Consider the following 26058-nt stretch of genomic DNA (forward strand, 5'->3'; position numbering starts at 1 on the left):
ATGTGTGAGGGGGAAGATCAGGGATTCAGGGTAATCCTCAGCTGCACAGCTCTACACAGCTCTGCCCAGAAAGTAGATAAAGAGAGTCCCTTGGGGCTGGAAAGATAGCTCAGCAGTTATGGATGTTCTTCTGAGGACCCAGGTTCAATTCCCATCACCCATACGGCAGTTTACAACTCTCTGAAACCCGAGACCCAGGGGATCCAATGCCCTCTCCTGTCCTCCATGAGCACCAGGAACAGATGTAGCACGCAGACATACAACCCAAACACCCACAGACAGTTTTTTAAAAAGAGAAAGAAAAAAGGGAATCTCAAACACAGCTGTGGTGAGGGGTATCATGCAGAGGTCAGCACCCACTCGCTGCTGCTGCTGACTCTTTATTTCTTTATTGTGTGTGGGTGGGGGGGGGGAGTTACACAGGATCTCATGAAGCCCAGGCTAGCCTTGGAGCTGTCTATCCAAAGCTGGACTTGAATTTCTGATCCTTGTGTCTCCATCTCCTAAGTGCTCTGACTGCCTCCCTTAGCTTGCTGGGGATCAAATAAATATATGACCTCTGGCCTTGCTCATACAAGCAAATGCTCTACCGACTGAGTAGTAGCCAGTACTTTGTTATTTATGTTTTTATTTATTTATTTGTTTGTTTGTTTATTTGTTATGTAGGTACGATTAGTCATAAATGCCAGAGGAGACACCTCTGAGGATCACTTCCTTAAGATATTCCTTTCTATAACTAAATCCTCAATCAAGAAACTTTGCCAAGATGGACAGTATATGTGAGCAAGAAGCCTCACCTCTACACTGAGCTGAGGTCTGCACTGCCTGGCAGACAGGCTCTCTACCTCTGGAGATGATCCCTTTCCGAGTCTCTCCTTCAGTCCTTAGGCTATCAGTATGTATACAGCTTTCTAGGGCAGTACCAGCTACGTAGGGGCTACAAGTATGAAATAAACGTGTGGTGTCACGTTATAAAATTAGGAATTTAACCTGGTGTGATGGCTCATTGGGGGAGGCCAAAAAAGAAGAACTGCAAACTTTAGATCAACCTGGGCTACCCAGGGAGGTTAGGGTGGGGAGGACACGGGCAGGAAAAAGAAAAAGAAAGAAAACAGGGTTCCGTGGTAGAACGCAGAACTTGCCTCTCAAGCCCAGGGCCTCCTCAGACATACACGCATTTAACAAACTTCAGGAACGAAACAGCAGAGCTTTAAACCAAGCCCTTCGACTCAGTGTAACTGAATCGGTGGCTCGACCTTGCTTTGGAGAATCTTTCCAGGCTCGAGGCCACCTGTCAAAGGCCGTAAAATGTGCGGACCCCGGGTGGGGGTGGAAATGGGCGGCACCTGGGGCGGCAGCTCCCGGTCTTCTAGAACCTGCGATTCCAGAACACACCCTGAGCTAACCTCAGTGGGCCCGAGCGGAAAATGCCCGCCCTCACAGCCTTCCAGACTGCTGGGTGGTCCAGGAGCCAGCCACTCGACCAGGGCTCCGCCTTCAGGGTGTGTGGGCCTGCACGCGTGCCGTGCATCGCCTGGGCAACCGACGCTGTGCGCGGTGCATTGTGGTCTGCAACAAAATGCAGGAGAAAGATCCTGAGGGAACCATTGAATCCACGGACCAATAGGAAGAGGCCAGTGGCTGTGACCAGCCAATAGCGACGAGTGTCGGGGGCGGGGCCGCGGGCGCAGGGCGGGGCCTGGGGATTAGGCGGCGGCGGCTGGCGTGGGGCTGCTTAGATGCGCCACGGCTTCGGTAGCGACCGGCTGTCCTGTGCTGCTTGAGCGGCACCAGCACCTTCCCTAGGAGCTCGCAGCAGCCGGCTGGCCCCTGCTCCACGGTGAGACCGGGCTCGGGTCTTCCCCGTCCCCCGCCCCGGACCTGCGCTGCGGCTCGGGTCGCGGGGGCTGCGCCGCAGAAGCGGGTGGGGACGTCGTCCTCAGGGGGCCCGGTCGGGAGGGCGGCGAGCGCGGCCCGCACCCCGACCCTTTCCTCTCCCGCGCCTCGTCCCACAGGTAACCATGTGCGACCGGAAGGCGGTGATCAAAAATGCAGACATGTCGGAAGAGATGCAACAGGACTCGGTGGAGTGCGCTACTCAGGCGTTGGAGAAGTACAACATAGAGAAGGATATTGCGGCCCACATCAAGAAGGTGAGGAACCCGGCACCGCATAGTTCCTTCTCCCCGATTCTGCGTTCCCCGGGCGCCTGGCAGAGTTTTCCTGTAGCACTCAGGGCGGCTCGGTGTGGATAGTTCTAGAAAGGACGCAAATGGATTTCGCGTTCCTCTGGGGAAGACCAGACCCTCAACGCCAGAAGTTTTTTTTTTTTTTTTTTTTTAAGCCCCCAGCTCCTTGGGGGAAAGCGCCACCTAGCAACGGTTTCCAAGATGAGGGAGCTGTGAGCAGTTCCCCCTACTGTAGGATTCCTGCGCTGAGGATCCATCTGGGTGTTCCGGGGTGGGGGTGGGGGGGGCGCCTGCGTGGGTGTTTCCAGCCGGGCTAGGAGGAGATCTTGCCAGCCTTCCAGCCGGGAGTTAGTCGGCAGTTCAGGGGAAGTGGGTGGCTGTGGTGGTTGGAGGGCTTGGGTGGATGGAGGCTTGGTAAATGGCGGTTTGTAGAAAGCTGGCACGACCGCCAACTTCTCGAGCTATGTTTGCTGGAAGGAAACTGGAAGCCGAAGCCGTGGGAGGGTTCCAGTGGAGAACGGGAAGATGAAAGACTCACATGGAACAGAAATGAATACCTTTTTTGACAAACAGCAGCAGTGTGTCCATCTGGATTGTGAGAGACGTTCTGCTTAATAAATGAGGTTTTCATACCGATTGCTGGATGAGATACTAGGAGTCCTAAAGAATTTTACATTATCTCTGGCTCTGGTTCTGTCTAACTAGTGAAGAAATTAACACATTTCTAGTTCTAATGGCCACTGGGATGGGAGAATCGGTAACAGATGCTCTCTAACTTGCTAATCTTTAAGACTGGTAGGAGATGCAGAGGAGAGCGATTTTAAAGCATAGTCTTGGCACTTGCTGTAGGATTCTTTTAGCATTTATTTTTCAGCCCATCTTAATTTAGATGGTCTTTGGGGGGCGAGGGGCTACTGTCTTCCTGGATTTGGGGTGCTTGGCAAATACAGTCGTAGAGTTATCAGTAACAGCCTGATAAACTGCAAGTGCTGATGTCATCTACCTCCGTCGAATTGGTGAAGTCAGGTGAGCTGCAGATGATGGGTCATTTAACCCCAGCCCTAGGAAGGCAGAGGCAGGCCCATCTCTTTGATTTTGAGACCAAACCAGTCTTAGCATATCGAGTTCCAGGGAGGTCAGGACTACATAGTCCCTGTCTTAAAAAAACAAACAGAAAAACATCAAAAAATAGTCAAGATGTGCAGTCACTGAAACAAAACTGTCCTTGAAAATGACCCTTCTACTTCTGATCTTCTCAGTTCCTATTCCCGTTTTACCTCAGACTACAAGCATTAGTCTAGGCAGGTGATTTAGAGCCAGGGAACATTCTTCTAAGAATGTGCTGGGGTTGTGGTAGAGCACTTGCCTAGCCCAGTGTGGAGACAATTAGAGATGCCAGTATTGCCCTTTCTGCTCTTACAGGCCCTGGCTTTTCTAGGAAGTGAATCCTCCAGGTGTACCACTAAAATTCTGTTTTCTTCCTAGGAGTTTGACAAGAAGTACAACCCTACCTGGCACTGCATTGTGGGCCGAAACTTCGGTAGTTACGTGACACACGAAACCAAACACTTCATCTACTTCTACCTGGGTCAGGTGGCCATTCTTCTGTTCAAATCTGGTTAAAAGCATGGACTGTGCCGAACACCCAGTGATCCATCCAAAAACAAGGACTGCATCCTAAATTCCAAATACCAGAGACTGAATCTTCAGCCTTGCTAAGGGAACACCTCGTTTGAATCTGTTGTGTTTTGTACAGGGCATCATTCTCTGTACAAGTTTGTGGTTATAAAATTAGTAAAACAGCTTACATTTGTATTTATTTTCTAGTCCATACCTCTTGTACCCCATTTTTTTCTCCCTTAGGGCATTCCTTTAAAAATAAATCTGTTGGAGATGTATATGTCTCTGCTAGTTTGTTCAAGATAGGGTTGATGAAGCTTACCAGTTGCTAAGTGACTAGGGCTGTTGTCAGAGGTACTCATGTTTGTAGGATTAGACAGTTTAATTCTCTTGATGGAATGTTGGCAAGCTACACCTGTTTTTCCAGATTATTTGGATTATTAGCCACAGGTCTGAGGCCCTGTCCCTGTCAGCCTAGCATTCTGGAAGCTAAGGAAGGAGTGGTGTAGGTTCTTGGCCGGCCTGAATTAGAGTAAGTACCTCAAGGGTTAGCTTGCTAGGCTGTGCTTTCACTGGCTGTGTTCAGAAATCAATTAGTAAATGTGAGTCACAGCTTCACTTAAGGACCTAATTAAAGCTGTGGATCTAGTTGCCAAGTTCCCATTGTCAATTTAGAGCTACTGCAGACTACAGAGAAGCCTGCAGGTAGAGGCTGAGGCAGCCAACCTACATTTATCTTTGGGGATCACAAGAGTCCCTGCAGGGTTGCCTGTTTCCATTTTCACAGGTAAAGTGTCTTTGCTTTAGATGTAATTGATTCTTTTGAGAGTTTCTCTGTGTAGCTCTGGCTGTTGTGATTTTTAAGAAGCCAAAAAACTGCTACACAGAGTGGCAGATGATGGTTAGAGCATCAGGACAGTTACACTTTGTTTTTGTATTCACTTGGACTTGGTTAGATGGTGTTTTGTCAGGACCAAGAGGTGAAACTGCTGTGCATGCTGTGTGAGTGGCAGTCAGGGTTCTCTACTGTGTAGATTCTTTTAAGACTCAGCAACAAGTCTTCCATAAGCCATCTCACAGGCCTGTTTCTTCTGACAGTGTCTTAGGAAGTCTAGTGTTTGTCTACCTGCCAAGTGCTAGGACTGCAGATGGGCACCCCTCCTGATTGACCGTTTGGTGACTTATGACCCCTACTATCTGCAGAAAAGATGGTGTACTTGGAGTCAGGTGACCATAGGACAATTATCTATTTGAATAGGTAAAAATTTTCCCATGAAGTCCCTCTCCCTCCTTATGACCTGACTTTTTATTTGAAGCCCAACAGGATTTTGGCCATCAAACTGTAATTGATAGTCTCCAGTCCCTTAGCTGATGCAAGGCCACATGGCTGGGCACTGAGGGTCTAATCTAATTTGATCAGGCCTATGTTTACTGTCAGGAGCTGGTGGCTTTTATTTTCAGGTTCCGATGTGAGAAAATGTTGCTATAGAAATGAAATTGGTTTGATGGTGTATGGAGTTCCTCCCAGTGCTTGCTCCTTCCTGTTCATTTAAAAGCCATTTGGCCATTCTGGGAGTTGCAGGAAATGGGCATTATGTGCATAATATTTTTCTTTTCTTTTAGGCGTCTCTAGAGAAGGATGAGCTCAACATGCAGCCATAGCTGGCCTGGAACTTGCTCTGCAGGCTTGGCTCAGCGTGTGGCAGTCCTAAGTGCTGAGATCGCAGTTTTGGGCCATCCAGGGCTCAGTTTTTTTAGATTTTAACTTTTTATGTATATTACTGTGTGTGTTTGTGTGTGCGCATGCGTGCACAGTGCCCATCAAGTCAAATGGGGGCACTGGATCCCCTAGTATGAGTTACAGAGATCTGTAAATCACTACCATGTAAGTGCCGGGAACTGAGGATGGCATTTCTGCCAAGCACAGGTGACAAGACGCAGACATATATTTGTGTCACCTCTTCCAAGAAAGAGTAAAAACCACACCCAAATTGTAAACTTTACTGCTTCACAGAATCCTCCTGTTTGCGAGGTTTTGGTGAGCATCAAACCCAGGGTCTCCACAGGTCAAGCACGTGCTCCACTGAATCGCACCCACAGACCTGGATCTCAGGTGCTCAGCACTGAGCGCCTTACCAGCTGGGTGCTGACATTGTCAGCGTTCTGCTGTGGACGGTGGCTTTTGGACCTAGATTCATTTCTAGTCTGAAGAGCTGGTTCAAGTTCTCCTTAGGTTCCAATGAAGCATTATCCCTCTAGAAAACATCTGTCATAGAGAAGCTACAAATAGGCTTCAAAACTGCCATCGTGCTGGTTTTCCTGACTCCCACACTGCACAGCTAAGCCTTAGCAGGAGTCCAGCAAAAACCAGGCCAGACACTGACGGAGAAGACCTCAGCAGCCTGGGCAGCTGCAGAGGAGAGCTATAAAAAAGGCAGGAATCTGCCTTCCTTTCTGAGGCTGATCAATGCAGAACATGAATCCGAGGTCTTAACGGCCTTTGAGGGGACGAATGCTTGGCTGCTGTCTCATCAGAGAGGCCATCTTCCAGCCCCGGGCGTCAGCAGACACGACTGGCTTGTGTTCCATAGTAGGAACAGCTAGAGTTTGAAGCCGGAGTGAATGGCCACAATCCCTGTAGTCAGGCTCTCATACGTCACCTTCTGAAAGCCCGCATCTTCAATCATCTCCTTGAATTCTTCCTGAAACACAAGAAAAGACATGTGGGATGCCTGAGCCTCACCTTCGTGACTGTTGTAAGTCACAAAGGCTTTGTACCTGATTTGGGAACTTGCGAATACTTTCCACAAGGTACTGGTAGGACTTCCAGTCTCCTGCAATGACCTCACCGATGACAGGGATGACCTGGAAGCTGTACAGATCATAAAGCCTAAAAAAGGAAAAGTGAGAAAGGCCTTGGAGCGGGATCTGGGCTCATTCCCTGGCGCTACTCAGTAACAAGGAAAAGTGTGTTTGTGGATGGGGTAGCCTGGTCTACAGATAGTGTCAAGACAGCCAAGGCTACACAGAGGAACCCTGTCTCAAAGAGGGGTTTGGGGAAGGAGAGAGGACTAATGTGGTTGATTCCCTTCCTGGTAATCAGGATACGGTAAGGCAGGGGTCACTGACTTAGATGTCTCCAGCAGTCAAGCGAGTGCCTGAAACAAGGCAAGCTGCCAAGGGTAGGGCTGGGAGGGCCCATAGCGTGTGACAGAAAACTGGAGCGGTCTCTGATCCTGCATGGCGATCTGCTCTATCAAGTTTGTGACTTCTGATTCTTCCAAGGAAGCTGGAAATCAATTTCCTGCTTTTAAGTTTTTGGTTGGCCAGTGGGTTTGAGATAGTCTCATTCTACAGATTAGCCAGGCCTGTAACTCATTATATAGACCAGGCAACTGTTGAACTGGAGGTGATTCTCTAGCCTCAGCCTCCTGAGTAGGCCTGTGGTACTGACTGGTTGAGGCTCTTGTGGCCTGTGCATCTACCTGGGATTCGCTGACCTCTGAAGGTACCCCCTTCCTTTGGGGGCTCTCTGTGGCTCCCTGACTTCCTCCTCTCCACTTTGCGGTGGGGAAACATTTGTGGATAAGTTTATACAGCCCTGTAACCGGTGCTAACCTGGAGATGAGGGGGTCATTCACTTGGCTAAACTCCAGACATAGAAACCGGCCTCCCGGCTTCAGGACCCGTCGTGCTTCCTGAAGAGCCTGGGAGAAAGAGCGAGAAAAAAGCCTCAGCAGACCTCTCCTCAATTCCAGGAGACAGAGGCTGGTTTAGTTTCTATGTGCATTGCAAACATTCCCCACAAACTCCCTTGACATCCTTAGGAGTTACAGTACAGGTGTCATCCCACATCACAGGCCGCCGTGGTCCATTACCAGAGAAAGTTGCTGATACATAGCGTGCAGCTCCCTGAGTAGAAAGCTTAGAATGGGAAGTCACACCTGTCCCAAAACCTTTTCATGTGTGGGTATTGTGCCAGCATGCCTGTGCACCCCTTGTGAACGTGGTACCTGCAGAGGCCAGAAAAGGACATCACATCCCCGGGACTATAGTTAGAGACAGGTGTGAGCTGCTATGGGCACTGGGAATGGTCCGGGTCCTCTGGAAGGCTAGCCCCTGAGCCATCTCTCCAGACCCCCACCACAACAATTTAAAGGAGGCTATCTGACAGAAAATGACAGGTATGTTGATAATTCACTTTATTCTTTTTGTTTGTTTTTGTACAGGGTTTCTTTGTGTCGCTCTATCTGTCTGGAAACTCACTGTGTAGACCAGGCTGTATTCGAACTCAGAGATCCATCTGCCTCTGCCTCCTGAGTGCTAGGATTAAAGGCGTACACCATTACTGCCAAGAGCTTTATGTGACAACATGGAGGAAAATCACCATATAAGCCTGACCAAGGGCCCAGGCCTCTAACCCCAGGTGCTTGGGAGACTGAGCACAGAGGATTGTAAGTTTAAGGCCAGGTTAACTTAATGAGATTGTTACTGAACACGTATAAAAGTCCTGAGTTTAATCTTAAGCACACAGACATACACAATCACTGGTTTGCGTGCGTGTGTGCGTGTTTCTTTAGATGCTGGAGACTAAACTCAGGGCCTTGCACATGCCAGACAAATATTCTACCGCTCAGCTGAAGTCCCAGCACACATCTGGCTTTTCCCTCAGTATATAGTTATTTTGAGACAAGGTCTCACTATGCAGCCCTGGCTGGCCTAGAACTCACTGTAGACCAACTGAGCATCAAACTCAGAGCTCTGCCTGTCTTGCCTCCTGACCAGATTTTAAAGTTAAAAATTGCAATGAACTGGGTGTGAGGAGCCACGCTATAGGCCCGGCACTGGGCACCGGTGTGAGGAGTCACGCCATAGGCCCGGCACTCTGGAAACCAGAGCAGCAGGTGAGCAGGGCCAGCGTCAGCTGCTTATTGAATGTGAACATGCTTTGGGCACATGAGATCCCATTTCAAAAAAGCAAAAGCAGAATGATGGGGGAAATGTTCAGCATGACAATATTCCCATTAAAAAGGAAGGGAATGAGGACCTGGAGGTGGCTCAGTAGGAAGTATGCTTACAGTCTTAAGGATCTACGGTTGGCTCCTCCAGGAGCTAGCAGGCGAAGCAGAGACAGGGGGATTCTTGGGGCTCACTGGCAGCTGGCTAGGCTGAAAGCAGTGGGTGACCTGGTTAAGTGACAGACCTGTCTTAAAGATAAGGTGGAGGGGGCAGTGAGTCAGATGACCAATCATGAAAGGCGCAAGGCCGGCCACCTTCAGTTGGATCCCTGGGGCCCAAGAAACAGTTATCCTGTGTGCCCCACATCTTTTTCTCCACCCTGCCACAACCACACCCGCACACTCACATGTAGAGAAACACACACAAACACAAAGACACACTCACTCATACATATACTAACACAACCACACACAATCACATCCACACACAGGCACACTCACTCATACATATACTAACACAACTACACACAATCACACCCATACACTCACATACAGAGAGACACACTCATACATATACTAACACTCACGACCACACACAATCACATCCACACAATCACATCCACATACAGGCACACTCACTCATACATATACTAACACAACCATACATAATCACACCCACACACTCACATCCACACCCAGGCACACTCACTCATACATATACTAACACAACCACACACAATCACACCCACACACTCACATCCACACCCAGGCACACTCACTCATACATATACTAACACAACCACACACAATCACACCCACACACTCACATCCACACCCAGGCACACTAACTCATACATATACTAACACAACCACACACAATCACACCCACACACTCACATCCACACCCAGGCACACTCACTCATACATATACTAACACAACCACACACAATCACACCCACACACTCACATACAGAGACAGACACAATCTCTCTCACATTCACAGAGATCCACAAGACACAGAAACAAACATACACATACACACACACACACACACACACACACACACACACACACACACACGGCACAGAACTGCATCCACAGCCCTTAGGGAAGGAAAAGAAACTTGAGATGGAGGCCAGGCTGGGCCACTTCACATCTGGCTGGCCCTTCTGCTTGTGTGGCAGTCACGTAACTAGGAGCCATCTCACTACCCCTCCCTCCCAAGCACTGGGACTAAGGCATATGGCACCACACCTGACTAACAGGCACATGTAACAGGCAGGAAGCATCTCTACAAAGATACACAGGAACGGGGATCATGTGGGCACGCCACAGAGCAGCTGGAGGCCAGGGTGGGAAGGAAGTTCTCACTGACACATTCTTCAACTTTGATCCTACTCAAAAGGTATTTCAATTTCATCATCCTTTTTTGTTTTTGAGAGACAGCCTTGTCCCTGTCCCTGGCTGTGGGCAGAGAAGTCATCACAGGGACCCCTGTGGCCTTGAACTTGAAATGATCCTTCTGCTTCTGCCTCCCAAGTGCTGGATCACAGGTGTAAGCCGCCACAAATGGCAAAGACATGTTTCAGTCAGAACGATTAATGAACTGTCTACTGATGCGGGAAGGCCATAAAAACCGGAGCTACAGAGTGCGATGCTGGCCGCCCTGTGCCGCAACACACTGCTGCACAGTAACTTAACGAGAAAGGTTGTTTTAGCTTGCAGTCTTGCAGGCCGCGGGGCTGACAGGCTGGACCTTCACGCTCACTCTGGTGAAGACACACAGGACTGGTCTACACAGCAGAGCAAACTGCTGGCCTCAGAGCCAAGAAGCAACGGATGAAGACTGCTTTTCCTCTGTCTTGTTGAGACAAGGGCTCACGCAAGCACTGCGAGCTTTGGATGCAGCAGTCTGGAGCCGGAAGCAGGTGATCTGGATGGTGAGTTTGAGGCCAGGCAGGGCTGCAGAGTGAGACCTCTTCTGCAAAGCAAACAGCAGCAAAGCTAGGCTCTCACTGTCCGGCCTGGACTCAGTGTGGGGCCCACTCGGGGTCCTCCTGTCTCAGTCTCCCAGGCCCTGCACATGGACGCGTATTCTGTCATGCCTGCTGTAGAAGAGCTACATCCTAGTGAATGAGCAAACCCACAGGCAGGGCTACAAAGCTCCTCTAATGTGGAGCCTGTGAGAAACATCTGAACCAGAGGGCAGTTTAGTGGATGGAGTCCTTTGCCTGGAGGAGTGCGTGTGAGTGTCAGAATTGGAGGGCACTTGGTGGCTTACCTGTGTGCAGACAACTCTGCGGTGTGGGAAAACCCAAGACTGGTGCCACACACAGTATAGAATGTGGAAAGATGCTGGGTGGTGGTGGTGCATGCCTGTAATCCCAGCACTCTGGGAGGCAGAGGCAGGTGGATTTCTGAGTTCGAGGACAGCCTGGTCTACAGAGTGAGTTCCAGGACAGCCAGGGCTACACAGAGAAACCCTGTCTCGAAAAAAACAAAAACAAACAAACAAACAAACAAAAGAATGTGGAAAGATACTAAACTCCCACTACATAAAAAAGAGGTAATTATTTACAGGATTAATTTGTAAAGCACATTCTGTCTAAAAAAGAGGGTGAGTTTTTTTTTTTAAGTCTTAGTTTTAGTTTTTTAAGCTAGATATGATAGCCTGTGTCTATAACTCTAGCATTTGGGAAACTAAACTGAATTGCTGCAAGGCAGCCCAGGCTATACAGCAAGTTCCAGGTCAGCCTGAGCTATACAGTAAGTTCCAGGTCAGCCTGGGTTAGAGATCCTGCTTCAAAAAAAGGATTTTTTTGTTGTAGACAGGATAATGTTAAATAGATCTTGCTGGCCTGGAATTCACTGTGTAGAGCAGGTCTCAAACTGAACTCTCTTGCCTTTACCACACCTGCCTACAAAGTACTTTTTTTTAATTAAAAAAATTATATGTGTATATATACATATACATATATACATATATAATGTCACTGGGCCAGCCTGGTCTAAACAGTCAGTCAAGGATGACAAGCTCCATGCCCTATTGTTAGACTACCTCCTGCTGATTAGGGGCATCAAGCTCCTTGGGACAAATCTGATTCTTTATTCTTGTATTTTCTTTGTGCATGACTACTTAATAACTCACAACCAACGACCCAACCCACCTTCTGGGTAACTGCCATTTATATATCCTCTGAAAAGTCACCAGAATTTCAAACATCACCTAACTGCAGAAACTATCTGCAGCTGGCAGAATCATGGCCCTCTTAGGGCACGAGGCAAATCACAGTCACCTGCTATTAACAATATGAAGCAGCCACAAGTCCCACACCAGGAATCAAAATGAAAACACATTCTTGTATTATTTCTGTGCTTTGCAAAGAAACCAAATTCTTACTGCATGCAGGAGTGGGTTCTTCCCTCTGCCTTGCATGTCCTGGGACTGAGCTCAGGTTGTTAGGTTTGGTGTCAGAGCATCCGCTCTGCTCCATCACCTGTTCTGGTTTGATTCATTTACTTTTCTTTTCTTTTCTTTCTTTTCTTTCTTTTCTTCCTTCCTTCCTTCCTTCCTTCCTTCCTTCCTTCCTTCCTTCCTTCCTTCCTTCCTTCCTTTCTTTTTTTGGGGGGGGGATATGGTTTTTTCGAGACAGGGTTTCTCTGTGTAGCCCTGGCTGTCCTCGAACTCACTCTGTAGAACAGGCTGTCCTCGAACTCAGAAATCCGCCTGCCTCTGCCTCCCAGAATGCTGGGATTACAGGCGTGTGCTACCACCGCCCGGCCTCGTTTACTTTTTGAGACAGGTTTCTCTGTGTAGCCCTGGTAATCCTGGAGCACATAGACATCTGCCTGCTCCTGCCTCCCAAGTGCTGGGATTAAAGGCTACCCTGCTCTTTTGATCTTGGTTTCCAAGATCAAAAAAAAAAAAAAAAAGAGGGGGAAAGAGGTAACAGAGAGGGGGAAGTAAGGGAGAGAGAAAACCAAAACAAAGAAACAGGTAGGGAAGAAGAGGGGAGGGGGGAGGCCCCCACCCTCCTAGGAGGACTACATACACTCAACTGATCTATGGGGTTCCAGCTAGGCTCCACTTAAAGGTCCACAGAACCTTTCAACAATGTCACCTTCAGGTCTTTGAAAAGCACTACCTGTATTCAAACCAGAGCAATCACTACAAACGGTGTTCCACCCAAATGTCAGACAGTGAGAGCCCACGTCACAGAAGCCAGTTGCAAATGGACTTTAAATGCTTTGAACAGAATGTTCGGGTAGAAATAAAGAGCCAAATCCTATTAAGAACAGAACGTTCCCTTCTCGCTGCAGAGGAGCCTCCATCTTCCCTCTGCCTTATACCATCTGAGAGTCCTTTCCCGAGTCTGACCATGCCGCTGACCGCAAACTCACACAGCTTCCCAAGAGAAAACAGGAAGTGCTGCGCAGGCCCAATCACCTAGGGAATGTAGGCACCAACCTGAGCAGCCAAGAACGGCTCTGTGATTCTGGCTCAACTTCCTGAGTGAAACAACTGGAAACTTAGAAGAAACCGGCCGGGTGGTGGTAGCACTCGCCTTTAAATCCCAGCACTTGAACACAGAGGCAGCTGGATTTCTGAGTGCAAGGTCAGCCTGAGCTGAAGGAGCTCCAGGACAGCCAGGGCTACACAGAGAAACCCTGTCTTGAGGGGGAAAAAAAAAGAAAGAGAAGGAGGAGGAAGAGAAGGAGGAGGAGGAAGGGAGAGAAGAGGAAGAGGGAAGGAAAGAAAAAAAAAAAAAGAACTGGGCTGGAGAGATGGCTCAGCAGTTAAGAGTACTGGCTGTTCTTCCAGAGGTTCTGGGTTCAATTCCCAGCAACCACATGGTGGCTCACAACCATCTGTAATAAGGTCTGGTGCCCTCTTCTGGTGTGTCTGAAGACAGCTACAGTGTGCTCATATACATAAAATAAATAATTCATAAAAGAAAAGAAAAAAGAACTAAGCTTTAGGCCTGGAGAGATGGCTCAGGGGCTAAAAGCACTTACTGCTCATGCAGGGGACCCAGGTTCAAGTCCCTAGCACCCGTATCAGATGGCTTTTAACTGCCCATAATCCAGCTCCAGAGGACACTGCAGACACAAGGTGCACATAGACTCACATAGGCACATCAATGAAAATTATGTATATATTTAAAGAGAAGAGGGCTATGGAGATAGCTCAGAGCACTTGCTGTGGGGTAAGAGGGCATAAGGTCAACTCCTCAGCACCTGTGCAGAAGCTAGCTTCACTGGGCCAGCATACCAGCATGCACCCCCACGGACAGACACACAGACACACACACCACAAATAAACACACTGAGGAGGAGAAAGACATCTCTAAGCTTAAAAGAGTTCCTGGGCTGAGAGCAGACTCTTGCCTGTCCTCGCTGAGGTAGGGGCACTCCAGGGACACCGTTACCCTCAAAGTCACAGAAGCAGCACGTAGCTCTTCATACCCGGTCAATGTGCGTGACATTCCGGATCCCAAACGCAATGGTGTAAACGTCAAATCTGTCGTCATCAAAGGGCAGTTCCTCTGCGTCTCCCAGCACCCACGCAAGTCCTGCAAGACAAAGGCCACTCTGGGTACAGAGGCACACGAGGTAGTTGTCTGCCACACTCCAGAGTAGAGCATCTGAGGCTTCGTGGTCCGCACGCCAAATAAAAGACAAGTGCCGAGCCAGGCGTGGCGGTGCATGCCGGTAATCCCAGCACTTGGGAGGCAGAGGCAGGTGTATTTCTGAGTTCAAGGCCAGCCTGGTCTACAGAGTGAGTTCCAGGACAGCCAGGGCTACACAGAGAAACCCTGTCTCGGGGGGAAAAACAAAAAAACAACAACAAAAAAAGACAAGTGTCCTCGGCACCTATGCGGTGGGGACAGTCCAGTGACAGGGAGCCATGATGCAAGGTCTGGGCAGCGTCAGAAGTGAAGTGAGGGGGAATCCGAGAACGGTTTGGTGCTGTGGGGACATGGATCGTGTCAGAAAGCCTGACACACCTGCCTCCACTGTACTCCCGCTGCCTGCACTGCTGTTCTCCAACTTATTTGGGGACAGTTACCTACTGGCATTGTCTCTCTCAGTGCTGGGGACAAACTCTTGGCACTCTGTCCTGGGCAAATGCTGCCCTGAGCTACTCCTCTAGCCCTAACCTGAGCTATGTCCCAAGCAGCGCTTCATGGCCAGCACTGTGCTGAGGGCCAAGGCCTGGGGTTCTGAGACTCCTTGCACCTACTGCGAGTTAGGCCCTTACTGTACTTGGGATGGGGCCTCAAACCTAGGGCCTCACATGTTATACAGGCATTGTGCCACTGAGCCCAGCTCCCGGCCGAACTGAATGAAATTGCCCAAGGCTGACTGGGCACTCACTCTCTCAAACCTAGGCTGCCCTGGAGGTTTTGATTCTTCAGCCTCAGCCTCCAAAATATCTGGGATTACAGGCCTGCATCGGTGGCCTGGTTGTGAGTTCAGAAGACGACAGACTCTCATCAGTGGAACTGTCCCTGAAGGGCGAGGCTTGGAGCTGACTGATGAGCTAAGATGGGAAGATGCTCAGCAGAGGAGGTGTGGCTGTGAAGCTCGACTCAGCGGAAAGGGAGAATTGCTACATAGGGAGAACTGCTACACACACACACACACACACAAGCAGGCACTGTGACATGACTGTTGCGGGAGCCTACTGTTTGTACTGGGTCCCAGGAGACCAGACTGAAACTCACGGTGGAATTCTCACACTCAAGTTCCCGCATATAGGCACAAAATAACCTGTGAAACCAGAGAGAGCACCCAAGACTAACTTGCCTCCTCGGACTTGAATCCTTACAAAAGGAAAGTAATAACCAGAGAGGCCTGCAGCTGACCAGTCCCGCCCTTCCAGACTCATCTGCACAGCAGCTCTGCAACAGCCAATCAGCTCTCGATTCCTCCCTTCTGTCTCCTCTAGTCTTTACCTTTTTTTTTTTTTTTTTTGGATTTGTTTTTTTTTCTTCGAGACAGGGTTTCTCTGTGTAGCCTTGGCTGTCCTGGGACTCACTCTGTAGACCAGGGATTACAGGCGTGCGCCACCACTGCCTGGCTAGTCTTTACCTTTTTATAGAACCAACCTCAGGGGCAGGAGCTCTGGCTCAGTGGTTAAGAGCACTGGCTCATCCAGAGGACTGAGGCTCAATTCCCAGCACCCACATGGCAGCTCACAACTGTCTGTAGCTCCAGTTCCAGAAGATATAGCATTTCATGATATAGCATCAGCATGATATAGCATCTTCACAGGCATTCATGGAGGCAGTGCACATAAAATAAAAAAACAAAAACCTTCTTTGGTCATTGAAAGTCTAGGCTGGTCTGCCCCCAAAGGCTCTGATGACACTAACGCAGCATCATGCTCAGACAGGAAATTGTGTCAGAGTCTGTGTCTAATGGCTTTATGTTGAGTAATGTTGGCAAAGGACAGACTCCAACTGCACAGCTGAGAGGTTTGGCTGAGTTCGTTTTTTTATGTGCACATGTGCAAACCTGAGTATGTGCAGCACACACGCAGAGGAGCCCACACAGGTCAGGGAGGTGCTGGAGGCCCTGGAACTGGAGTTAGGCATCTGTAAGCTGCCCTTGGATGCTGGGAACCCACTGCAAAAGGGGTATACTCTGTCATCGCGGAGCCATATCTCCAGCCCCAGTTTCAAAACCGCTCGGTGGCTCTATTTTTCGTTTCATAGTGAGGCAGGCAGAGGTGGGACTGACTCCCAGGCACTCCAAGCCACCCCGCCCTGCTGGCCTGGGTTCTGTGACACCCCATCTCAAACAACAGCCTCCTAAGCAGGTTCATAGCTACGCTGTGAAGAGATGGTTCCGGAGAGGGAACATTACCTGTCGTTTACTGTTCTCACTCCTTACAGAAGGGAAATACATTTGTCAGCAGGAGTAAGACACACGGTGCCTTTGTCTCGTGCCTGGCTTCTGACTAGTGTGGATGGCTGACAAAGAGTCCTTCATTATGAAGGCCAAGTGGGCTGCAGTCTGTCTAGGCAGCTCCTTCTTGGTGTGTGAGGAGGAGGAAGACAATAATTGGCCTAAAATAACCAGACATTCCTTGGGGGGTGGGGGCGCCACCGCTGCCCAGAGGCCATTTGCGCATGCGCCATCTCCCTGGCGCCTGCGCCATCTCCCTGGCGCCTGCACTGCCTGCTGTGGTGGAAGTCAGTCCAGCTGCTGCAGAGCTGTGTCAAGAAGGTGCTACATCCAGCATCGTTGGTGATCTTGTAAATATTAAGGGCAAGCTTTTGTGTAGCTTGTTTGTAATGGTCTCACTATATAGCCGGGACTAGCTTGGAACACACAATGTAGATCAGGATAGCCTCAAAATCACAAAGATCTACCTGGTTTTACTTCCCAAGCTCTGGGACTAAAAGTATGCACCACTGCACCTGGCTGGGGAAAGTATTTTGAAATATTCAATGGCCAGATGGAAAATCAGAGGGTGAAGAGCTTGCATGTGAAAGAACCTGAGTTCAATCCCCAGGACTGGAAAAAATGTTTAAAAACAAAGAAAAAGAAAACTGTATGAGTTCAGAAGATCCTGCTATGTGTTCAAGGCCAGCCTGGTCTACAGAGTAAGCTCCAGGCTAGCCAAGGCTATATACACAGTTTGTCTCAAAACAAACAAACAAAAAGAAGATTCTTTGGGCTAGTGAGATGGACTAGTGAGTGGGTAAAGGTGACTGCTGCCAACCCTGATAATATGAGTTCGATTCCAGAGCACTAACTCCCACAAGTTGTCCTCTGACCTCCACAGAATTGCTATTGCACCAACATAATTTTCCACTATTTCCATTAAATAAAAACCATAATTTAAAAAATTAACAACGGGGGCTGGAGAGATGGCTCAGTGGTTAAGAGCACTGACTGCTCTTCTAGAAGTCCTGAGTTCAAATCCCAGGAACCACATGGTGGCTCACAACCATCCATAACGAGATCTGACGCCCTCTTCTGATGTGTCTGAAGACAGCTACAGTGTACTTACATATAAATAATAAATAAATCTTAAAAAAAAATAACAATGGCTGGAGAGATGGTTTAGCAGTTAAGAGCGCTGACTATTCTTCCAGAGGACCTGAGTTTGAGTTCCAATATCTAGTTGGCTTACACTCATCTGCAACTCCAGTTCGAAGAGATCTGATGCCCTCTTCTGGCCTCTGTAGGCACCAGGCACCCTCACGCTGTAGAGACATATATGCAAGCTAAACACCTACACACATTAAAAAAATTATAATGAGAAAAGAAGATCCTTCAGCTCCGGGGCCACACAACGCTGTTTGGCTGTTTTTCAGGCTTAGCGTGTTGCTCAAATTCTGGAGCGCACCTGTGAGCTGTGCTAAGGTAAGAAGGCACACGCCGACTCCAGATGCTGACGGCTCACACTGGCTGAAGCCGGACCACTCCACAGCTCAGCACCTGAGGGGGACCCCTTTACTTTACACGCTCGCAGATGCTGCCTGTGTCTGCTGAGCGACTCACCAGCTGTGAATCCCTGGTCCATGGCTCTCTTCTTTCCAACCTTTAGCATCTCCCTGTTGATGTCACAGACCATGACAAGCGAACCTCCCAGGGGATCCTCTTTATTCTGGTACTTTTTGGCAATTTCTTCCCAGGATAAATTCTGCTGAGCCCTCAGCTGCCTCCTCTCTCTCCTCTGATGCTGTGCCTGGACGTAACGAAGGAACCGGAACGCAATGTCGCCTGCGGGACACCAAAAGGAGGAAAAATGCACACAAAACCAAGCTAACTGCCTCCGAACCCAAGAGCAAAAAGAGGAAAGGGGATACATTCGAGGATGGCCGAGACCAGTACCTCACTCCTGCCCCGACAATGGACATGTCTGTGTTGCTGCTGAGGCTGGCCTTCAACTCCTGGTCCTGCTGTGGTCTCCTGAGCTGATTACAGGTGCATGTTCCCATTCCTGATTAAACTAAACTGACCAACCTTCCCTCCCTCCCTCCTCTTCTTTTTTTCTTCCTTTGTTTGTTTTGTTTTTGTTTTTTTTAGATATTTATTTATTTATTATATGTAAGTACACTGTAGCTGTCTTCAGACACCAGAATAGGGTGTTAAATCTCTTTACGGATGGTTGTGAGCCACCATGTGGATGCTGGGATTTGAACTCATGACCTTTGGAAGAGCAGTCGGTGCTCTTACCCGCTGAGCCATCTCTCCAGCCCGTTTTTGTTTTTTTAAGACAGGGTTTCTCTGTGTAGCCCTGGCTGTCCTAGAACTCAGCTGTAGACCAGGCTGGCCTTGAACTCAGAAATCCAACTGCCTCTGCCTCCCAAGTGCTGGGATTAAAGGCGCGAGTCACCACCCCCTAGTCTGTTTTTTGTTTTTTTTTTTTTGACAGTGCTTCATGTAGCCCAGTTTGGCCATGAGTTCACTCTGTAGCTAAGGATGATTTTGACCTCCAGGTCCTCGTGTGTCCACTTCTGAGTACCAGGATTGTATGTGCACCCCACACAACTGGTGCTTACAATAATTTTCATATTAAGGGCTACAGGGGTGATGTGGAGGGGAGAGTGCTCGCCCAGCACACACCGTCTGGAGCACGTGTCCAGCACGCCCTACACCAAGCTCGTGGATTCATCCCTACAATCCTAGCACTTGGGAGGTAGAGGGAAGTGGATCCCGCCAACCTCAAATATATGACCTTAAAATCAGCGTGAGACCCATCTCAGGAAAAAAAAGCAGGCCAGCCTGGTGGAGAAAGTGGAAGTGAGTCCAGGGCAGCCGGGGCTTATTACACAGAGAACCCTGTCTCAGAACCTAAACAAAAAGCCTGTGCCTGTAACCCCACTGCTTGGGAGGCAGGGGGATCGTCAAGTCCTGCCCGATCTATGTTCCAGGGTAGCCACAGCAACATGGTAAGACTCCAGCTCTCTAAAACACAAGAAACAAACTTTTACAAAAGTAATATGAGCAGTAAAAGGTGGCTCTGACTCTGCAGGTTTCACATCTACAGATGCAACTGTGGACTGCTGGGCAATGGGGATCAAACCCACGGGCACTGTCATCACCCCTAGACAGCGGCACAGAGTTACAGCTCGGGGCATGTGCAGCTGACGTGGTCTGCTGCTGCGTGGTGCTTGCCATCACCAAGGGTTGGAAGGAGGAGCCCTGGCAGTGCTCCTCTGCTGAGTGCGCCTCAGCCCCCCCCCCAAGCATGCGTTCTATTCATTTTGTTGTTGCTGCTGCTGTTTTATGTTTGAGGTGGGGGCTCACATAGCCTAGGCGGTCCTCAAGTTTGTGATGTAGGGAGGGATGACAATTTGTTTGTTTGCCCTACACCTTCTGAAGATTAGGATTCTGAGTATGTACTTTAGGCAGTGGTGGCGCACACCTTTGGGCCCAGTGCTTGAAGGCAGAGGCAGCTGGATCTCTGGATTTGAGGCTAGCATGGTTTACAAAGCAAGTTCCAAGTCAGCCAGGGCTACACAGTGAGACCCTGTCCCGAGGATGTACTCTGGACCACTGAGCCGCCTCCTCAGCCTCTGGGGTTTGAGACAGGGTCTTGATCTGTAGCTCTGTCTGGCCTCACAGGTTCCACAGCCTAGAATCCAGCCTGGCTTTGAATTAACTTGAATTCTCCTGCCTCAGTCTCCTAAATGCTGGGATTAAAGGCTTTCTGACACATACTTTCTTAAAAACACTTTTCTCTCAGGTACTTGGTGTGCAACAGGAAACAAAGGCCTACAGTATATTTTGATCCCCGATGTGGGAGTGGACTGACTGGACAGGAAGGCAGCCAAAGTAGCTGTGTCCCAAACAGCTTGTGTAATGTGAGAAAAGGCTTCTTTCCAAACAGAAGGGAAGTGGATTAAAGGCCAACGGAAGATACGACAGGTGGGGCCAAGCTCCGTGATGTGACCCCTCAGCATCGAGGAAAATGGGAGGGAAAAACGAAGCTGGGCGTGGTATCCCAGGCCTGCCGTCCCAGCACCTGAGAGGCAGAGGCAGAGGCAGGGGCAGGAGGCCAGCATGTGGCACGGAGTTTCATGGCCAGCATCAACTGTTACACTTGAGATTAAGGCCAGCCAAGACCACATAGTCTTGAATACCACAAAAAAAACCCCAACAAAAACAGATATAACAGTCAATCAGATGATGAAATGTCACAAAACACTGGCCTTTTACCTTATAAAGTGCTCCATTAGAAAAGCACTAGGTGGGGCTGGAGAGATGGCTCAGCAATTAAGAGCACTGACTGCTCTTCCGGAGGTCCTGAGTTCAATTCCCAGCAACCACATGGTGGCTCATAACCATCCATAATGAGATTTGATGCCCTCTTCTGGGGTGTCTGAAGACAGCTACAGTGTACTTACATAGAATAAATAAATAAATCTTTAAAAAAAACAAAAGAAAAGCACTAGGTGCCAGGCGGTGGTGGCACACACCTGTAATCCCAGCACTCTGGGAGGCACAGGCAGGCAAATTTCTGAGTTCGAGGCCAGCCTGGTCTACAGAGTGAGCTCCAGGACAGCCAGGGCTATACAGAGAAACCCTGTCTCGAAAAAAACCAAAATCCAAAAAAAAAAAAAGAAGAAAAAGAAAAGCACCAGGTGGGGTCTGGAGAGATGGCTCAGTAGTTAAGAGCACTGGCTGTTCTTCCATAGGTCCTGAGTTCAATTCCCAGCAACCACATGGTGGATCCCATCTGTAATGGGATCCAACACCCTCTTGTCCCATGCAGGTGCGCATGGAGATACAGCACTCATATATATAAAATAATATACCGTTAAAGAAAAGAAAAGAGAAGAAAAGCGCCAGGCACACCAGGGTTGGTGACACACGCCTTTGATCCTAGCACTTGGGAGGCAGAGGCAAGTGAATCTTTTCTGAGTTCAAGCCCAGCTTGGTCTATAGAGTGAGTTCCAGGACAGCCAGGGCTACACAGAGGAACCCTGTCTTGAAAACAAACAGAAAAGCGCCAGGCGCAAAGCGCTGTGGACTAACACGTCTGCCCTCTCTCGGAAGCTGACGCACTGACCTAGCCGCCACCTTCGGCCTAATCGTGGGTGAGGCAGCCGCTTCCACAGCAGGCAGACAGACAGACAGACACAGAGCGCTGCGTTCATTACCCGTGCCTCCAGCCACGTCGAGCAGCTGGGTCCCCGGCGGCGGGTGCATTTTCCTGATGAGCACATCCTTCCATGCACGGTGGATGCCCAGACTCATCATATCGTTCATCAGGTCATACTTCTTGGCCACACTCTCAAACACCTGGTAGACTGGGGCAGGACAGACACACGGTGATCAATGCAAGACAGACACGTCAGGATCAACAGGAGTGACTTGGGGAAGTGTAAATGGGAAAGGGAAACTTTCCCTCTTGAAAGTGTCTGCCTTTGCACAGTGACACTAAGAGAAAATATTCCCTAAGATACGTGTTAACATTACATTTCCCCCTCTGGTGGTGCTGGAGACTGAACCCAGGGCCTTGCCCACAGCAGGCAAGAACCCTATCAGAGAGGGACTTCCTCAGCCCTCAGCACGCCTTGTATTAAAAGGCTCGAAGGCCCACTGAAGAAGCCAACCTCTTTCCGAACGTCCAGCATCACCGCCCCAAGCTGAGGCTGGGCTAACCGTGAGTACGAGCATCAAGTACCGGCTTCAGGATGCTCTTCCTTCCATGACTCATTATGAAACTAGGAGGACTGGGCGGTGGTGTGCACCTCTGATCCCAGCACTCAGGGAGGCAGAAGCAGGCGGGGCTCTCTGAGTATGGAGCCAGTCTGGGCAGCAGAGTGCGTCCCAGGACAGCCGAGGCTACACAGAGAAACCCTGTCTAGGAAAAAAAAAGGCAGGAAGAAAAGCTTGGGTATGTGTCCCAGTCAGCGACCAGTTCCGTCATCTGCTTTATAGACCGTTTACATTCAGGCCACAGCAGAGTACTTCTACTGTGTCCCTGTCTCTTGGTGACAGACCCACGCTGCACACTTAGAGAAATGAAACAGGAAACTGAGCAACAAGAAGGGAGTGAGGGAGTGAGGGTGCAGTCACGGCGGAGTGACAGAGGCCCGGGGCCTAATCCCCAGCCCTGTGACAAACAAAAACCGAGCCAACAAGAACAGCAACAAAGAGCACTTCATGGGAACCGCTGGACGCTGCTGGGAGGACCCCGTCAGTGCAGGGGCATGCGGAAGAGGTGCTGCGGTAAGCACCGCGGCAGAGGAGCCCGTGAGTGAGTGAGTGAGAACTCTAACCTGTGGGAGGCATAAGGGTGGTGCCAGTCAGGTTCAGGGTGCAGAGGGAGAAGCTGCAGGGAAAAAAACTCACAGGGCCAGGGAGATGGCTCAGTGGGTGGAGCACTCCAAGTCTGAAGATCTGAGTTTGAGGCCTAGGACGCACATGGCAAAGGAAAAATGATACCTGCAAGTTGTCATCTGACCTCACAGAGCCCCTCCCCCCCCCACTACATACAAATATATCAGAATTTTTTTTTTTTAGAATTTCCATTCAAGAGGTTCTGGGAGGTGTTTCACGATGTTGAAATCACTCGGGCTACCTCTCCACCCTCCAAATGGAAGCTTAGAAAGGGGTGAATCTGCCAAGTCACAGGAAGCTTGGTCGCTACTGTGAGCCCCATGACAAGGAAAAGAAGTGTTCCAGTCACTCCTGTTACATTCCTGAACACAAAACAACATTGCTCCCCTCAAATCTGTAATTTTCTTAGGATTTAAACTTTTAAACCAAAATTAAGAACTGTTAAAATGGAGAGATGGCTCAGCAGTTAAGAGCACTGACTGCTCTTCCGGAGGTCCTTAGTTCAATTCCCAGCAACCACATGGTGACTCATAACCATCTGTAATGGGATCTGATGCCTTCTTCTGGTGTGTCTGAAGACAAGTACAGTGTACTCATATACATAAAATATATAAATCCTTAAAAAAAGTTAAAATGTTAGTGAAATCCCATCTGCTGGGCTTTTTAAAATATATTAATTTTTACTTTATGTGGATATTTGCCTACATGTATGTCTGTGTGCCACATGCGTGCCTGGCACCCATGGAGGCCTTCAGATCCCTTGGAACTGGTTATGGTCTGTGGTTCTCAACCCCCTAATGCTGGGACCTGTTAGTACATTCCCTCATGTTGTGGTCACCCACAACCATAAAATTATTTTCATTGCTACTTCATAAGTACGTAACAGTAGTTTTGCTGCTGTTGTGAATCATAATGTAAATATCTGTGTTTTCTGATGGTCTTAGGCGACCCCTATGAAAGAGTGGTTCGACCCCAAAGGGGTCAAACTTTGTACTATTATAGACAATTGTGAACAATCACGTGAATGCTGGGAACTCAAGTGCTTGTAACTGCTGAGCCATCTCTCCAGCCCGATTGTGTTTTTTTTTTTTTTTTTTTTTTGGAAGAGTTTTGAATTGTGATCCTACCCCAGGTCTCCCGAATGCTGGGATTGATTATAAACCTGGCACACTATCTGGTAGATGGTGATGTTTTATTTTATTTTTTCTTCGGAGATATGGTTTCATTTTGTAACTCTGGCTGTACTGGAACTCACTATGTAGACAAGGCTGGCCTTGATTGAACTCACAGAGATCTTTAAGAATGCAAACTCTGTGTTAGAATAGTAGTTCTCCCACTTACTAACACGTTTGTATTTATCTCTGTAGAGACAGGATCTCCTTATCTGAGGCTGGCTTCAAATTCACAGCATAGTAGAGAATTACCTTGAACTTGCAGTCCTCCCCCATACACCTGCCAAGTGTAGGGAACACAAGTTTACACCACCACACACACACTCTATGTGGTGCTGGGGATGGAACTGAGCTGCAGGGAGTGACAGGCAAGCAGTCTACCGATCGAGCCACAGTCCCAGCTCCTGGCTACCATTTTAAGTTGTGCAAGTTCTTGCTTAACCTTAACTCTATTTCCTAAGAAAAGTATTAACAGTCACTAGAGGAAAACCAACGTGAGAAATGAGTAGGAAAGATGTCTACACGACACCTGGCACATACAACAATCTTACAGTTGATGTGAGTTAAGGCTCACGCCTTAAAAGAGGAGCAAGCTGGGTTTGGAGGTGCACGACTTTAGTAGCACCACTCCAGAGACAGAGGCAGGTGCATCTCTGTGAGTTCGAGGCTCGCCTGGACTCCATATCAAGCTCCAGGGCAGTCAAGGTTACACAGAGAGAAACTGTCAACAGGGGGCGGGGTGGGGGCGCGTCGCCGGGTATAGAGTCTCAAATGTCTGCAAATCGCAGTTATGGAAAATGAGCCTCGAAAGGAAGGCTGGGTCTGGGAGGCAGGTACTCCTCGGAAGTCAGAACTGTAAGGAACACAGCTCCAGGGCCAAGAGAGCATCAAATCAACCTTAGTGAGTAAAGGAAACCAAACAGAACCCGACAGGTCGCTCCATCCACCCTGTCGCCCTGTCACCTTTGCCTCCTTTCTCCTCTTCCGACACAGTCTCAAACCCGAAGTGCGTTTCCGCGGCTCGCTTCTCTTGAGACAAGGACCGCGCACTCAGCGTGGCCCACGGCCAGGATATACGAAAACTAGGGAGCCTGCAGTCTCCTGTAGCTCGCGACCACCCGCGGCCGCAGGAGCGCCATAGAACACAGCTCCTGGGCGCCGCCATCTTGATATCCCGGCGACCACGAGCGGGGAGAACGTCGGGTTACGTCATCAGCTGGGAGACGGATACCGGCAGGAGACACATTAGTGGAACGCACCCTGAAACGCCTGTTTTTTTGTTTTTCTTAAGGAGGCCCGCCTGGTTTCCGATTTGAAAACCTGAAAACCTTTCCTGTTGTTTCCTGACTGAATCTAGAATTTAGCAGGGATTAGCAGAACTCAGAGTGAGGCCCTAATTATATTTCAGCTGCAATATTTTCATCCTGTCAATTAGCTAAGACTAAAGACTAGTATGGTAAAGACCACTGTATAGACAAAGCTGGCCTGGAACTCGCAGAGATCTACTCAGGAGCTAGAGTGCTCCCCCAAGGTGCAGTATCTGGGTGAAACTGCGACATGTTGTAATTAAAAGACCAAGGTTACATGATTTGAAAATTACACACACACACAAAAGTAAAATATATATACTCCTGTGTCTGTGAGTGTATGTGAATGTGAGTGCGGGTGCCTGGTAGAACCCAGAAGTGTCAGATATCTTAAAACTGTAGTTTTAGGCAGGTGACCCTACTGATTTGGGTGCTGCAGATAAGTATTATAACTGATGAGTCAGTTCTCCGGTGCCTCATGTAAATATATATACATGAA

The 26058-nt window shown here is 49.0% G+C and overlaps 3 protein-coding genes across 5 annotated transcripts in view; 1 reads left to right on the forward strand and 2 right to left on the reverse strand.

Moving 5' to 3' along the window:
• Window positions 1–26058, reverse strand: part of LOC127673034 (2'-5'-oligoadenylate synthase-like protein 1) — a 449062-nt gene that overhangs the window by 73050 nt on the left and 349954 nt on the right. The gene's annotated exons all lie outside the window — the stretch shown is intronic.
• Dynll1 (dynein light chain LC8-type 1) lies at window positions 1722–4087 on the forward strand. The gene is made up of 3 exons (XM_052168599.1): window positions 1722–1840; window positions 2016–2153; window positions 3675–4087. Exons 2-3 carry the CDS (start codon window positions 2022–2024, stop codon window positions 3810–3812), a joined length of 270 nt encoding a protein of 89 aa, XP_052024559.1. The 5' UTR covers window positions 1722–1840; window positions 2016–2021; the 3' UTR covers window positions 3813–4087.
• On the reverse strand, window positions 5796–25437 carry Coq5 (coenzyme Q5, methyltransferase). Of its 2 annotated transcripts, XM_052168586.1 has the most exons (7): window positions 25216–25437; window positions 21895–22044; window positions 18287–18508; window positions 14234–14340; window positions 7428–7516; window positions 6588–6699; window positions 5796–6511 (listed from the first exon to the last, which is right to left on the reverse strand). In XM_052168586.1, the coding sequence occupies exons 1-7, from the start codon at window positions 25415–25417 to the stop codon at window positions 6410–6412; spliced, it is 984 nt and encodes a 327-aa protein (XP_052024546.1). In that variant the 5' UTR covers window positions 25418–25437; the 3' UTR covers window positions 5796–6409. The 2 variants fall into 2 exon arrangements, with proteins under 2 accessions (XP_052024546.1, XP_052024547.1); XM_052168587.1 differs by lacking the exons at window positions 5796–6511; window positions 6588–6699; window positions 7428–7516 and adding an exon at window positions 7997–10748.

The sequence above is a fragment of the Apodemus sylvaticus genome, chromosome 22 (genome assembly GCF_947179515.1).
Source record: "Apodemus sylvaticus chromosome 22, mApoSyl1.1, whole genome shotgun sequence".
NCBI classification, from domain to species: Eukaryota; Metazoa; Chordata; class Mammalia; order Rodentia; family Muridae; genus Apodemus; species Apodemus sylvaticus.

Coding starts and splice junctions, on each gene's coding strand:
- Dynll1 (XM_052168599.1), top strand. CDS start 2,022: ATGTGCGACCGGAAGGCGGTGATCAAAAATGCAGACATGTCGGAAGAG. Junction 2,154..3,674: donor TTGCGGCCCACATCAAGAAG/GTGAGGAACCCG, acceptor TTTTCTTCCTAG/GAGTTTGACAAGAAGTACAA.
- Coq5 (XM_052168586.1), bottom strand. CDS start 25,417: ATGGCGGCGCCCAGGAGCTGTGTTCTATGGCGCTCCTGCGGCCGCGGG. Junction 14,341..18,286: donor GGACCAGGGATTCACAGCTG/GTGAGTCGCTCA, acceptor TTTGTCTTGCAG/GACTTGCGTGGGTGCTGGGA. Junction 7,517..14,233: donor ATGTCACGCACATTGACCGG/GTATGAAGAGCT, acceptor TCTTTCTCCCAG/GCTCTTCAGGAAGCACGACG.